This window comes from Lupinus angustifolius, chromosome LG03 (assembly GCF_001865875.1).
Source record: "Lupinus angustifolius cultivar Tanjil chromosome LG03, LupAngTanjil_v1.0, whole genome shotgun sequence".
In the NCBI taxonomy this organism is placed as follows: Eukaryota; Viridiplantae; Streptophyta; class Magnoliopsida; order Fabales; family Fabaceae; genus Lupinus; species Lupinus angustifolius.
This window is the reverse complement of record NC_032011.1, coordinates 4,205,986-4,221,876: the sequence shown is the minus strand read 5'-3', so window position 1 is coordinate 4,221,876 and position 15,891 is coordinate 4,205,986. Positions and strand designations below refer to the sequence as shown.

At 29.8% G+C, this 15,891-nt stretch overlaps 1 protein-coding gene and 1 non-coding gene across 3 annotated transcripts; both read right to left on the bottom strand.

Annotated features, from left to right (window-relative positions):
- Window positions 2,312–6,768, bottom strand: LOC109343159 (BEL1-like homeodomain protein 7). 2 transcript variants are annotated; one of them, XM_019581331.1, is made up of 5 exons: window positions 6,637–6,768; window positions 4,266–5,315; window positions 3,386–3,738; window positions 3,011–3,071; window positions 2,312–2,875 (listed from the first exon to the last, which is right to left on the bottom strand). In XM_019581331.1, the coding sequence occupies exons 2-5, from the start codon at window positions 5,109–5,111 to the stop codon at window positions 2,381–2,383; spliced, it is 1,755 nt and encodes a 584-aa protein (XP_019436876.1). In that variant the 5' UTR covers window positions 5,112–5,315; window positions 6,637–6,768; the 3' UTR covers window positions 2,312–2,380. The 2 variants fall into 2 exon arrangements, with proteins under 2 accessions (XP_019436876.1, XP_019436875.1); XM_019581330.1 differs by having other exon boundaries at window positions 4,266–5,310.
- On the bottom strand, window positions 11,115–11,187 carry TRNAA-AGC. Its single transcript has one exon. It is a non-coding gene; the product is annotated as a tRNA-Ala (tRNA).

The window sequence follows — 15,891 nt, the reverse complement described above, 5'->3', positions numbered from 1 at the left end:
AACATATGGATTTAAAGTTCTTGTCAGTTAAAGAAGAAGTACGGAAACAGAAAGTGTCTATAGAGCATATTAGTACCAATTTAATGGTAGCGGATCCGTTAACTAAAGGGTTGCCGCCCAAGATTTACATTGGCCATGTAGAAAGGATGGGCATTATAGATAAGTCCTTGTTAATGTGATTATACCTGATGTATATATACATGTATGGATGTTTGCTCATTATTGTATGACACATTTGAATTCAATGAAAGTTTCGTTTCCGTAGTTAAAGTTTAAGTTATCTATATTATAGAATGTACTTGTATGGTTTTGATGAGATAACTTGATGAGTCTTTGAAAGGTAAATGAAGACTCAAATTAAAGTGAGTTGGATTGAGATGATTGTGATACATGGAAGGGATCAGGTTGCCTCATATAATTTGTGACCGCCATGATTCAATTATTTCAGCTCAATTTAAAGGATGATGATTTGTAAGGTTCAATAAAAGAGCGCAAATGAAGTTATGAATCTTCAAGTCATCACATGGACCAAGTGGGAGATTGTTAGATTAATTTAATAATCAATGTGGTCCATGTGCTTGAAAGTTATTAATCTCAATGAAAGTGCCTAATGTGATGATGGTTGACAATTAAATGATTAGATTAGTAGGGGATTTTGTCAACTCCCTCCCTTCTCACTTCATGGAAAGTTTCCTATATATTAACTTCTCCAACTGATGCATTAAGTGGGATAGAAAAAGGCAATATTTATTGTGCCTCTGGTTGATGAGTGAGAAAATTCCCACAAAGTAGAAGAGAAATTAGAATTGCAGAAAGGAAATCCAGTGCAGTGTCATAGTGGACGGAAGGAAACTGAGTTCCTAATCATCAAGAAACTCATAAGGGAAGGAGGAGAGGTGAAAACAAAAGGGCAACCAGAAAGTGCAGTATCAAAGAAAGCACCAACAAAGAATAGCAATGGAACCAGGTAATCCTTAACCATTATTTATCACATGTGAATGTCATAATCATAATGTCAAGATACTAAATAACTATGAAAGACTAAATGAAAGTTTTGAAATGTCTAACACACCTCTCTCTTTCTTTTATGTTTTCTCTCCAATTAGATTGCAGAGCTTGCTTTAACATGATAATTACATCACATTCACTTTTATTACATTTTACATTCGAATAAGCCTAAATTGTACCGTATTTCATGCAAGGTTTGAATTTTTAAGCAGCGGCTGATAGCATTCACACTTTACAGTAAGCAATTTTTGTTGCATGACTTGGTCGTGGACCTGGACCAGTAAAAAGCTAAAATGTGATTTGCTTATTTGGGAAAATAAGTGGAAATGTAAGCAGTTTTGGCTGAGTTGGTTCAATCAATTATTCGCATATACATATTCTGACGTATTCGAAGAATATTACACTCTCAAAACTGGAATGGATTAGAAATCTTAGCAATAGGCAATAGCTTATACTGATATGAAAACCGGACTGGATGACTGTTGACTGCTGCTCCAAACAGTCTTGGTTTGCACAGTTGTCCTACACTTGGTTGGATAGTTTTAGATCATCCAAAATCCGGTTTGATCGGGTGAAACCGGGATTATCCAGAATAATTCGGTTACTAAACCAGACGGTTCACTAAAAGACAAGATGAGAGACAATTGAGAGGAGAGAGAATAAAAGTTCGAGTAGGCCAAACACAATGAAAAAATAAAGACTTGCAGTGGTGATGGATCTTTTCTAGATGTCCATTGCGAAAATGAAGGGGGTTATGACCTTTTTCACATGCAAAAGAAATTTGTGTTGGCTGCCATTGTTGCTACCATTGCTGCACAATTAGAATTAGGTTTATTGTTGTGTAAATGTTGGATTGAATAACAAAAGGACTAAAATGTCGATAATTCAATTATTGGGAGTAACACTTATTTGGACAGTCACACTCCCCGAAGGGATTAGTGCTTGAATCAATAAGTATATTGTTGCTTGCAAAAAGAAATGTAAAATTATGATTGATTTTCATTATGAGCTTTTATTGGAACGAACATTTACATGTGGTTTAATATCAATGTTGATCCTGATGCAAACTTAGACATTGTACCATGCTCCACTTTATGTTTTTCACATGATTCTTTATTCAATGTGTTCCTTATACATACAAAGTTGCTTCAACATTAAACCAATCATTCACCACAATACAATATAATATGTACATACATACCTACAATTTTGTGATAGTGTAATAGCTTCGTTCAATCGATATGTGAAGCTTATCCACTTGGTGAGACTAAAGTTGTTTTGATTTTTATCACTTTAAGAAGTGTGAACAAAAATGAGCATCAAAATAACAATATCCCTTATAAAAACTTCAAAATTATCCCAACCTCTCAATTCATACAATAAACTCATGTAATAAATGAGGATTGCCAAACTTGTGTTGTTGGTTTTCAGGGTCTGTGAAATGATAATCTAGCAAATCAGTCTCAGAAGAAGAAACCAATGTCTCATTATTTCTTCTATGGATATCATCATTGGACACACCAAATTCATTCCTTTCACAGTTCCTCAACTCTAATGCAAGGGACATGTGGCTGCCCATAGAAAAGTTACCCAACTCTGATAAATCATATGTAGCAGGAGTTGTAGAAACCATTAGGCTGCAACCATCATTGTTCTGTTTTATTGTGATAGGTGCACTTGAATAAGGACCATTGTTGTTCATATTATTATTATTATCAGACTCTTGAACTTTTGGAGCTTTGTTGGGAATATTTTCTGATGAAAGATTGTTGTTGATCATCTCAGCATCACCAAATTCTTCTTTGTATATGTCTTCTATCATTGGCTTCCATAGACGCACTCTCGCATTAATGAACCAATTTGCCACCTGATATGAACAAAGAAGAGATTAGCAACAATGGTACAAGATAGTTTGACAGCTATTTAACATTAGAACCAAACATAAACAATTTTTTAGATGTTATACAATGTTGTCCGGTTTCGAAAACATTGATCACTTTACCTGGTTTCTGGTCAAGCCTGTTTGTCTTGCAAGCATAATTTTCTCTGAATCCTTTGGATAACTGGCAAAAAGGAATTTGAAAAATGATTATCAAAATAAACATACATATAAGTTATTATAATACCATAAGTTTGAAAAACGAAAAGAAATCCACACACCACTTTTATACACCAGCGATCAACATGCAATTAACTAATGAACAACATGTATCATGTAATGATCGAGGATCCCCAATCAGAAAATAACATCCTTGATTATCACATAATGTACTCTAACAATCAATTGTTTGTACTCTCTTCATCGGTGTAAAAGTGTCAGGCAAAAAATGGTGTGAATAGTAGAACTGGTTAAGAATATGAGTATAGGATGACATACGGATTTAGGAAATGCTCAAACAACCATGCACGGAGTATTGAAACAGAGCTTTCAGGAAGTCCCCTCTGAGGCCTCCAATCTTGTCGCATTACACCAAGCTGCTGAAGGGCCTTTTGTTGTCTAAGCTTCTGATCAACATAGCGAAGACGAGGTATTCCCTCCTGTTCTCCAAGACTCCTTTGAATCACTTGAATTTGGCCGCTAATGGCATCATGCAGAGAGCGAAAATGGCGAGAAATTGTACGCAAAGCAAGTGCAGTATATGGTTCAGCTGCTCCACATCCAGTAACCATATCAAAAGATGACACTACAATCTGCATCTGATGGCAGTACTGTCGATATCTTTTATCAACCTATGAGTGCAGAGAAAGGATGAAGAGTTAGCCATTGGATAACATTTCGTAGTCATCATTAACATTACTTGTGATTTAGTAATGTTCAAACATTAATGCACACAACATACATAAAACTAATTTGCATAACTGAAAATGAACCACACAGAAAAAGGCTTTAGGTGCACTTTTTCAATCTGTTTGTCCCATGCTAACAATTGTAACTGCTTCATTAGCCTAATAGGGACCAGCACAATTGCACTCTTAGTAAACTGTGACATTATCATAGTTGCAATAAAGAGCATTCTCAAATATTATAAAAACAGAGAAGATTTCAGGATTATAAACAAAAACCCATGTGCGTACACACACAATTAAAAAGAGATACAAATTGTCGGGATTAACTTTTCCAAAAGCTTAAACTATTAGGTAAAAGCTTCTGAATGGTTACTATCTAACAAAAACTAGAAAACAACTATACCATATTCAGACAAACTGGGGAATATCAAAGTAATTATGTAATCAAGTAATAGAGTTTATGTACTTACCTCATCTAACATGGACAAAAGTTTTGTCTTCTTGTCCAACAAATTCTGTCGTTCTGCAGGTGATAGCTCAGATGAAGTGTTTGTAGTAGAACCAGTAAGGACTGAAGATACTTGCATAGATTGACAGGTAGATTTTCCATCATCTTTGGTTCCATCTAACCCAATATCACAGAAACTTTGTCGTTTTTCCAATTCAGTTTCCTTCAAAGCCTTTCGGACACTAACAATTTCATCAAGCAACTCCTGTGCTGCCCTAAGGTATTGAGAGTTTAAAACTGTGTTCGGAAAACCTGGTGATCCATGCAAGAATGAATCCGACTGGCCTTCACTGAGGCAGGTTGAGGAGTTTGGATGATACAAACCCTCCCTTTTGATAATGTTGTGAAATCCTCCAGAAGATACAGATGCCATGCATTCAGCATTTCTCAATTCCTTAAGACCGGCCACGTCATCGTTAACCGATGCATTCCCCTTTACGTTTGGAGGAGAAGAAGTCATTAATGAGGAGAAACCATTGTCAGGATATTGGTAATGAAAGGGAGGAGGCATCATCACTGTCCCGAGGCTAAGAGACAAGCCCTGGCACTGTATATTTTGGTCACTATCAAATTGTGTCCTTGGAACAACATGGGATTCTCTAGAACCAACAAAAGAGTTGCTTGCTGGATTACTAATTTCAGCATTGGAATGTTCATCAATAGTCTGCATAGTCACCGTGTCACCTATACTTGTGATAAACTTCAACTCGTTTTGTCCGACGGATTCGTTATAGCTATGAGGTAAAAGGGGAGTCTGAGACAACATCTCCACAAAGGATCCAGAAGAAAAGGATTGGTTTGGATACATGATTAAGATTAGCAATTGAAAATACGAAGCTTATTTTCGGTCCCTTCACAATAGAATCAAGCAGACATCTTAACCGTTTTCGTTGGAGAAACAAGTAGTGATGCTAGCTGAATATATAATGTTGCCTCTGCTATAAGATTTTATTTGGTGATTGAAGTAAGAATGATGTTCAACTGAATTATAACTCACCAGATTAAACCTGAACTGAATAAAAAATATCCCAAGGGAGGAAAAAGTTAATGAAGGCCTTGATTTAAGAAATAATAATAAAGTAGAAGGCTTACAAGCTCAGAGGAAGAGATAATGTTGTTATAAAGCAAAAGCACCACAACATTTGCAATATCACTATCAGAGACACAGTTTATGTTTTATAATGAAATGGGTTAACATTATCCGAAAATAAAATTAAAAACATATACAACACATGTATAGCATAGTCATACATAACAAATATAATATAGTTTACCATTGTACACCAAAGTATACCATTAATATAATATAACAAGGATGCTTCAATCAAGAAGTATAAAACATTGGTTTATACTTTATTCGACAAGATGGATTGGAGGGAAAACTTAAAACTTTCATTGTTTATTTCTACTTGAGGACTTCGGTTTTCGCTAAATTTCTTCCAAATCCGAGTGTTGATCAAATAAGTTGGCGCTTGGGAAAAATCCCTCCAATATGCACAAGAACAAAACTTACTTTTCTTCCCGAAGTTCAAACACAACCTCTATCTATTAGTGGATCTAACACTCTTCCAACTTCCAAGCAAGTAAAAAGTAAAACTTCATTGTTATTTCCCAAATTCCCCATCATTATCAATATTCAGGGTCTTTATATATATTGCTATTCTATGAAGAATAATGGTTTATTCTTAATTCTATGAAGAATAATGGTTCATTGACTTCATTCATTTGGAAGAAACCAAATTATGTGGCTTAGTACTTTAGGTGAACTGTTGAAACAAGTAACACAGACAAAAGTCAAAGTATAAGGTTTTAGAAACCGATTGAATCGAAACAAACCTTAAACAACAATACCCTGAGACCAAACAAAAACCAGAAAAATGGAATATAACAAAATATCCCATAATTCAACTTTGTGTCTCAAACCCTATCCTGGGAGTTGAAACTTGAAAGTTCACCCCTTTCCCGCCCCAAGAAACTGAAAACTGAGTTGAAAATAAAAAAACTAAGTACAAAACACAATCACAAGTTAAAAATCTTAAACCTTTTAAAGCAAAATTTAACTTTTTTCCAAGTCCAAGTAACATCTACATCCTAATTTCTGCAAAATCCAACAATATCTCATGTTTAACCATGAGAATCATCATATAGTACAACTAAGTACAGTACAAAGTTACCAAACATAATAATCATCATCATCAAAATAACCTTTTTTACTTATTATTTTTCTTATTCTGCTATGTTGTACTTGTAGGATATCATTATAAACACCATATGCAAAATAAAAAAGAATAAATAAAAAAAGTGATGGGATAAAAGAAAAGAGAAAATAATACCTGAAAGGCAAAAACAGAAGAAGGAAAAAGATGAGGGTGGTGTAAGGAAGGGTAAGAGGAGTAAAGAGCAAAACTTAGAGACAATAATCCACAGTTTGGGGAAGCCCAGACAAGTGGCAATCCCAAGAGATATATAAGTTTTTCAAATTATCATTGGAACACCATCACCAACCAATCCAAAATAATATAATAATAGAGTAAGTGTAAAATCATTAATATCAATATAAATATTTATATACAATTATTATATTATTCATTGTTTATTTGTATTATTTTTTTGAAAAATCGATGATAATTCAAACTGAATAGTAAATAATAGATTGACAATATACAAAAAATTTATATTATCGATATATATATTTTCTCTATCATGATATTAATAGTAAAAGAAATTGTTTACTTCCAAAGGAAATGTATCATTTTCCTTCTAGTATATATGCATGATATTTATTAAGTAATTTAAAATAAGAACCAAATATAAATCAAATGACATATTCTTTTTTAGTTTAATTAGTAATATTAGAACACTCGGTCACAATGGTTGTTTTTGGTGAAATAAAAACATTATTATTTTATTTTTTATTGTGTGATACTTATTTTATAAATTTTATTCTTAAATAAGAATGAGAAGAGAAAAATAAGAATAAGGAAAAAAAACAAAAAAGATAAATGTATTATGGATCCAAATAAAAATAAAATTAATATTTGTTGCGGAGAAAAATGAGATATTAATATTATTGTATGAGAAGTTATAGTAAACTATAAAATAATATATATAACTGAAATAAAAATAAGAAGGAAACGTGATTGTTCTTCACTCACCTTAGATGCAACTACTTGAAGATCTTGTTAGCTATGCATGGGGCACGTTTTACTCCAATTTGAATTTTGATGTGACTAGTTTAGCCAATAAAAATTTTATTTTTCAAAGCTAAGTGTTATATTCAAGTCCTTTTTTATTAAAAAAAAATAGAAGCTTGGAAAGCTTCACCTCTTAAATAGACTCCATTTGACTGAGGTACAACGCGACCTCCTAATAGTGTGGCAAATCTATTAAACGCTCTACTTTGAACAAAAAGTTTTCTATGTTAAAAGTATAGTATTTAATATATTAAAAACTGAAAATAGGTTATAATATCTTTAATATATTAAAATTATTCTTAATTTTTCTTATATTCCAAGGGTTAAGGTTAATAAAATCATTTACTTAATTGGTTCTCTTAAGGCTCCTAGTACTTATTATTTGGGTATTTATTAGTAAAAATTGTAAATCTTGTTATCCATCTAATTAAGAATTTCTATAATTGATTCTCATGTCTTGAGATTGAATATCGTCTTCACCTTTTAAATTTTTTTTAAGTCTTCACCTTTTATTCTTTTGTTAAGTCTTCGCCTTTTATTCTCTTGTTAAGTCTTCACCCTTTTTTGCTAAGTCTTCACCTTTTATTTACGAATGAATAAGTGAGCTTTCCTTTTCAAATTGTAGTGTGTGTTCGTTCATGTCGAAGAGTCAAAATTTCTAATTGAATGCTATATAATTTCTTAAAATTTTCGTAATTTTGATAACATAGGTGTGTGAAAGAACTTATAAAAAGCTGATATAAGATTATAAGAATAACTTATATTTTCAATCCTTTTAGCTTATATTACTAATTTTATCAGCAAATTTAAAAATTATTGAACATATGTTTGATTAAGTTATTTACTTCTTTTTCACGGCCTATATATATATATGATTAAGTCTATACTTCAACTTTATTACATCACCCAAAATTACAATCTTGAAGCACATTTATTTTACTTTGATTACAACTAATCGCTTGATGCATAGGTAAAACTTTATAGTTAATTTCGGTACGCTATAGCTATATTATTAATAAAAGGGAATATGTAATATTTTTGTAGTATAATGTATCTTTCATCTTATAGATAATAAATTAATTTCTTTTTGTGTGTTGCCCTGCTAATAGTATTAGAGAAAATATATATATATATATATATATATATATATATATTTTGATAATGTAAAATATTTTTACATTATCATTGCATCATCTATCATTTATTTTTAATTATAATTAACTTTTAAATAATAGTAATACAAATAAATAGTAAATAATGCACTGTATGTAAGTCTTTATACTGTAAATACATAGATATTATACTTATAGTATTACTCAGAAATCGAAACAGTTGAACAATTGATTTAATTTGATATTTATCTAGTTGATAAATAGGTACTATATGTATAAAGGAAAATTGATGTTGGGAAAATAAACAATTAAAAGAAATCAGTCAATTATTGTCGGGATTTTCACTTATGATAAACAACGTAAGAAAAATGTGATAAAATAAAATAGAAAGGTCGAGTAATAACAGAAACCGTGCCGTAACATTGTTGCATAAGAGAAGGTGTGATTGTTTGCTTAGAAATGTTCAAACCTTAACCACCAGTTGTTGGACCTGTAAGTTGTTACTCTCTCCCCTTTAAACCTCCACTTAACGCATAAATCATAATATATATTTTCGTATATTCGGTTAAGATGAACAACACAACACAACATAAAACAACAAACCAGAATTTCTAAAGAGAAAATGTTTCTTTATGATAACTACAAATGGGAGAATAACAAGGTTAGCTTAGATTCTCTATTCAGAGTAGGTGAAAGTGACAAAATCACGCATTGACGTGTATGGTTCTAGTTTTTTGTATAACTATAGTCTAACTAATACAACCTTCGATTCCGTTCCCTTAATGGTTTTAATCCTGTATAGTGTACACGCTATCCATATAACTACTTTATTGACTATTATTGTTAGCTCAAGGGATATGTTATCATAAGATATTTTGGATACTATTGTAATGATAACCAAACTGAAACATGCAGTCCAACCAATTTGATCGTTGCTCGAACTTGAAATTTAAAAAAAAATGAGGGGTTGAATCGTAGAAATGAGGGATTGAACTGGAGAAATTTCAATCTGGCCATATTAATCTGGTTGAACCAAAATAATCTGATAAGTAAACCAGACGGTTCACTTAAATTTTAAAAAAAATAGAACATTTGTTTTCCTCTAGTCCAAAAAAATAAAAAGATATTATTTCAATTTAATTATATATAATTATTAATTATATAAAATTTTGTATTTATATATAACTATATATTTACAGATAAAAATAATAAAAATTATATAAAATCAGCTAATCCGACTGGACGGTTTAATTGTTTAAGCCAATTAAACCTAATACAGAATCTTTTCCGATTTGATGTTCGGCTCGGGTTTCACAACATAGCTACTTTATGCTTTGTTTTAAGACTTTTAATTAGGTATTAGTTATCGCTTATTATGGTTTCATACTTTGATGTTTTAAATTTTTTAAGAGTATATTACACTGACACCCTGAGTTTTAGTGAAATTACACAAACCACCCCTCACTTTTCTGCACCTACACAAACCTCCCATATTTTTAAACTTTCATTACATTGACCACCCATGCATAAGAAATAAGTGTATTTTTTAAACAAAAAATGTGATAAATGCAATTAAGTTAAACAAAACATGATATATTGTGTAAACAAGTCTAAATAATATACAAATCAATGTATCTTTATTATTTTTGTTATAAAATGCATCAACAATTCTAAAGAAATATTGTTCAAATCGCTCTTATAATATAGTGTAATGAACCAAAAATAATAAAGAAATATTGGTTCGTATATTATTTGAACGTGTCTCTACAATATATCATGTTTTGTTTAACTTAATTGCATTTATTACATTTTTTATTTAAAAGATTACACTTATTTCTTATACAGGGGTGGTCAATGTAATGAAAGTTAAAAAATATAGGAGGTTTGCGTAGGTGCAGAAAAGTGAGGGGTGGTTTGTGTAATTTCACTAAAACTCATGGGGTATCAGTGTAATTTACTCATTTTTTAATGTTTTTTTTTAAATTGACATTTACAAAATACATAATTATATACTCAAATGCATTGTCAAACTTTCACCCATATTATGTTATTTTTAACTATTATAAACATATTAAAAATTAAAAGTAAATCTAATTATGATGGTATATAAATCTTTACACAGTGTATAAATATTATTTTATTTTGTTATAATAAAAAATATATACAATGTTTTATACACCGTAAATATATCATTTATTTTTAATCATTGTTAACTCTTTAAAAAGTAATTAAAACAAGGTATAATTGTGATGATATAACTTTTTAATCATTGTGTATAAATGTTTAACTAATATTATATATATACATTAATACATATACTCTTTTTACCATATTCTACATTTAAGACAAGGTATAGTTGAATGTGAAACATGAGCTGTTATAGCATGGGCATACATGGCCCCCCATTTTCTGCTCAAAAGGCATCAATGATGAATTTTGCCAATGGGTTGTGGCGTTGGGGCCCTTCTTAATGTTTTCAACATAAAAACTGAAAAAGATCGATTATGGAGATGCGGGGTATCGATCCCCGTACCTCTCGCATGCTAAGCGAGCGCTCTACCATCTGAGCTACATCCCCTTTAATGATTAATGCATTACTACAAACACACATATATATATATACGATTCACTATTTTAAATGTGATTCAATTTCATCTAAATTAATTAATTGTTTATTTATGTTGAAACATTTTTTGCTCGCCTTGCAATTTTTTAAAGCATTATATTAACAAGCACTCTAATAATATAATTTAGGAATGCAAAACATTTAGCATTGAAAAGTTAAGTACAACAATTGTCATCTATACTAAAACATCAATATTTAAGATAATATTTCCCTTTTTATTTTATTTTATTAATAGTATACAAACTATAGAGTTTGACCTAAGAAAGTACAAATTCATATGACAGACGAATTGAGTTCCATTAATAAATAATTTCTCATCAATACTCAATAGCTGTTAATACTTAATAGTTGCCAGTTTCATTACACCACAGGCTTAGCCTTGGCAACAATTTCTCATTCATTACACATTTTGTTGAAGATGCACCAAAAAGAACCAAGAATCAAAATTTGTTTCTTCTTTGGATGATAATAGAGAATGATGCTATTTACACCTTACTATATGCTTGTAGGCCATGATTATATACTAATAATAACCACCGCTAGAATATTCTATGAGGAGAAAAGGCAAAGATCAAATATGGGAAGAAAAAATAAGGGCCTAATTGATTCATTATTGGAATTTGGTATACCTATTCTTACCAAACCATAAGTATAATGGAAACTTTTTTTTTGTTGTCTCAACTCCTCCTTGGGTATTAGATAAAATAAAAGTCGGTACTATCTTTTTGATTCTTCTTTATGAATGGTTTTTCCTTTTAATTTCTAAAACATTTAGTTTTTAGTATTATTATTAACCTAGCTCAGTGTTCTGAGGACAATACATAAAGAATCCACAAATACAAAATTGATTTTGGGAGTTCATAAATTTTATAGTGAGTGATAAACTTCTGAAAATTTTGAGACTTTATATTTTGAGTTTTTTAAATATTATTAAGTAGAATGTTTTATCAAAATCATGTTTGTTGGCATAATCCAAAAACATACAAATAATATATGCGATTGAAAATAGTATATGCATTGTTTTTTATATATCTGGCGTGTCATATATCATTCAAGTGTGAGTAAGTATTCATTTTTAATTAAAAATAGTATACATGAAAGATGAATGATACACGAATACTATAAAAACTTTATGACAACAGTATATACTCATTAAGCAATATATCTAATGTGTACTTCTCCTTATCTATCACTTTAATTATGATCATAACATTTTCCTCTTTTTTCAAACCGTGTGTGGCTTTAGGAAATCAAGAAGTATTAACTATATTTTTTTTTTGTTTTTGTCCTTGTTGAATGAACTAGGGTGTGATAATGGTAGAGTTGTTTAAGATATTTTAGTTAAAATATATTATTTCATTCATCTCATTTTAATTATCAATTTAAAGTATAGATGACAAAAATAGGTAATGCTAGTTGCTGTGCCCATATAATCCGCATTTTTTTACAGATAAAACATATAAATTTTGCTTGTTTTGCAATGCCCATTTTATCTGCCAAGCCCACGGGCATTTTCATTGGGTAATGCGGGCAGTCTACAATCATAATTTAAGAAAATTTCAAATAAGTTATAATATAGAGTAGTTTTTAATTCCTAAAAAAATTGTAATCTAAATTGATTTGTTCAACTTCATATAAAATGTTAAAGTATTTTTTTTTCATTTTTTTTTTTATCTTTTACTGTTTAATTTAATTTATTATATAAATATTTTATCTTTTTTAATTATTCAACAATGTTCGCGGTTACCCACAAGCCCATTAGCCCATTTTAAAACGGGAAGGACATTAAATTTTGTCCATTAAGCCAATACTGACATGCGCACGCCCGCTAAATTTTTTTGCAAGTATTTACCGGCACGAGCAAAAATGAGTCGGACGACTTGTTTTACCATCTCTACTTTAGTAATGTAACTAGATATATTAAAATCATTATCTAGTGTTAATTACGAAGGTAAAATAATATGTTTTGACCAAAATATTCAAAACTTAACAACTCATATCCACCATTATCTAATGCAATAAGGGCAAACAAGGAAATTAATTTAAAAAAAATTATTTCCTAAAGTGACAAATAATAAAAAAGAATAAAAATTCTAAAACAGGGACGGGTATTTTTCATCTGTAACTAACAATTTCACTAATTGTCTTAATCATTTATTACCTTAGAGTATAATTAAAGTGAAATAGATGGAGTGTTAATATTATTTATTCCAACACTCTCTATCACATTAACTTGTTAACGTATGAATTTTTGTGAGACTTTGCTCGGTAACATAAGCTTTTTACCTCGCTTCTTATTTAATTCCTTTTCTGCTTCTAGCATAAAATTAAGAAATATAACTAATATTTTTTTTATTAAATTATGTAATGTTTTATTAATTTACTTTTTATCTTCCTATAATAATTATATTTATTCATTTTCATTTATCATCTCTTATTAATTAGGTATACGGTTGTATTATAAAAAACAGTCATTGGTGCTGCCTTAATTTTCTAAAGTAAGAAAAAAAAATTATTATTAAAATATCAGTTAAATAAAAACAGAGATAATATTATTTTGTGGGTTTTAAAATCCCACAAGGAAAAGTGTATGAATCAGATTATAAAAGGTGGTACATTGTTTTATAATACATCAATACTAACCATGCCATTATTTTAAGGAATAAAGAGGAAAAATGACAAAGTTAATTATTTAAAAATGAAGTTGTTAATCACCTCCTTTTAATATAATTCATTAGCCATTATCTTTAGCCGACACTCATCACCTAATGCCTATATCGTACACTAATTTGACACATTGCATTACTCAATTTCTATCTATAAAAGCTAATACGCATATACATCTACTCCTTTGTACTTTTGAGATAAGGGAAAAGAAAAAGGCCAAAATCATGAAACCACTAATATGGAATACCATGTCACATGGAACCAACCTATTAAACCCCACAAGTTAAGGGTATCATGAATAAATTGAGGAACAGACACCAAAGATAGCATTTGTGTCATTGAGATAATAAATATAGGAAAATAATCATCTTTATTACTAGAGAGATAATTTATTGTTTTTGTATTTATATTAAAATGTTAAAGTATTATTTCATTATATTTAACTAATATATAGAAGTGTTATATCATTTTGTTTTGCATGTTGTTTTTTTTATGTACTTGCCTATTCGATATTAATGAGTATATTAACCCATAAATTTAAAGGTATTCCCATTGTCATCACCTTCAACGCAAGTGAGAAAATGGGTCTAAGTCTATGGCACATGCAAACAAAGTAGTATGGTACACATTGCACAAAAGAACATTTCTTTTTATTTATGGATCTGGCTCTACATTGCACATTTATAGGATAAAGTGTATTATGCTATTTTATATTTTATTAAGGTGGAGAATTAATTCCTTGAGATCATGTGGTGTTATTTCTTTTTTCGACTTGTACACATTATCATCTTGAATTCTTGTTTCACGTGTTAAAATTATCCATATTCATATTTTGATAGCAGAAAGCTAAAGCAAATTGCTTTGATAGGAAAAATCAATGTATAGACCATTATTGAAATGTCACATAAATTTGCATGGGAAAACTAGACAGGATAATCCTCCATGTATGGATTTATTTAAAAAAAAGTCAAATCCCCAAAAGATTTAAACTTCTACATTATAAGTTTTTGTTTATATAATATCGCATGTCTAGTATCATATATATGCTCTTCATCATTGTGAACATGTTTTCTTGGCCCAAAATAAAAAGAATAATATAAATAGTAATAGAAAATAAATAATATAAAGATGGCGAGGTTAACACTATAATAGTAAGATTGTTGTTTAGTGATCATAAAATCAATAGTTTAAATTATGGAAGCAGACTCTTTACTTGTGGAGATAAAATTGCATTCACCTATTCTCCCTACACCTCACTAAATTGGAGCCTTTTGCAACGAGTAGCCCTTTTAATTAAAATACATAATAAGATGAAAATCAGTTTATGCATGAAAGTTAGTATGAATCGGCTCTACTCGACCCATTTGAGAATAAAATCAATTACTCGACCTACTTGACTAGTTTGTTTAATTTACTTTTAAAATAAAGTCAAAACTACACGTGTTTTTGAATGAAATGGATCTCATTCTTTCAACTTATTCGTAATTATATTTATTATTACTATAATTATCTATACTACTTATAAAGCAAAAACATAAAATAACTAACTATTCATGGTGTAATTTATAGTTCCCTATTTTACCCTCACTATTTTCTATTTTCTACCAAAAAACTATATATACAATGTTCTCTTCATTCACATTATTACTTAGTTTTCAAAAAATATCATTTTTATTACTTTTTAATTTTAAAACAGTTTAAAACCTCTCATTTGAATTAATTTAAAAAAAAACTACACATTAGTTACTTTTCCAAAAACTACCACATTCAAAGAAATCGTTGTCTAAATTATATAATTTTAAAGTATAACAAATGTTTAGTTATTATTCTTTCCACTGCATTATTTTAGGATAGTATTTCTAAAAAAGACAAAGCAATGCACCAAAGGTGCTGCAAAAATATAATGTTACCCACTACTATCATTTCCCATTTTTATTCTCCATTATCTTTCTCTTCCAATTTTCAGGTATTTCTTTTTTCTTTCAAAGA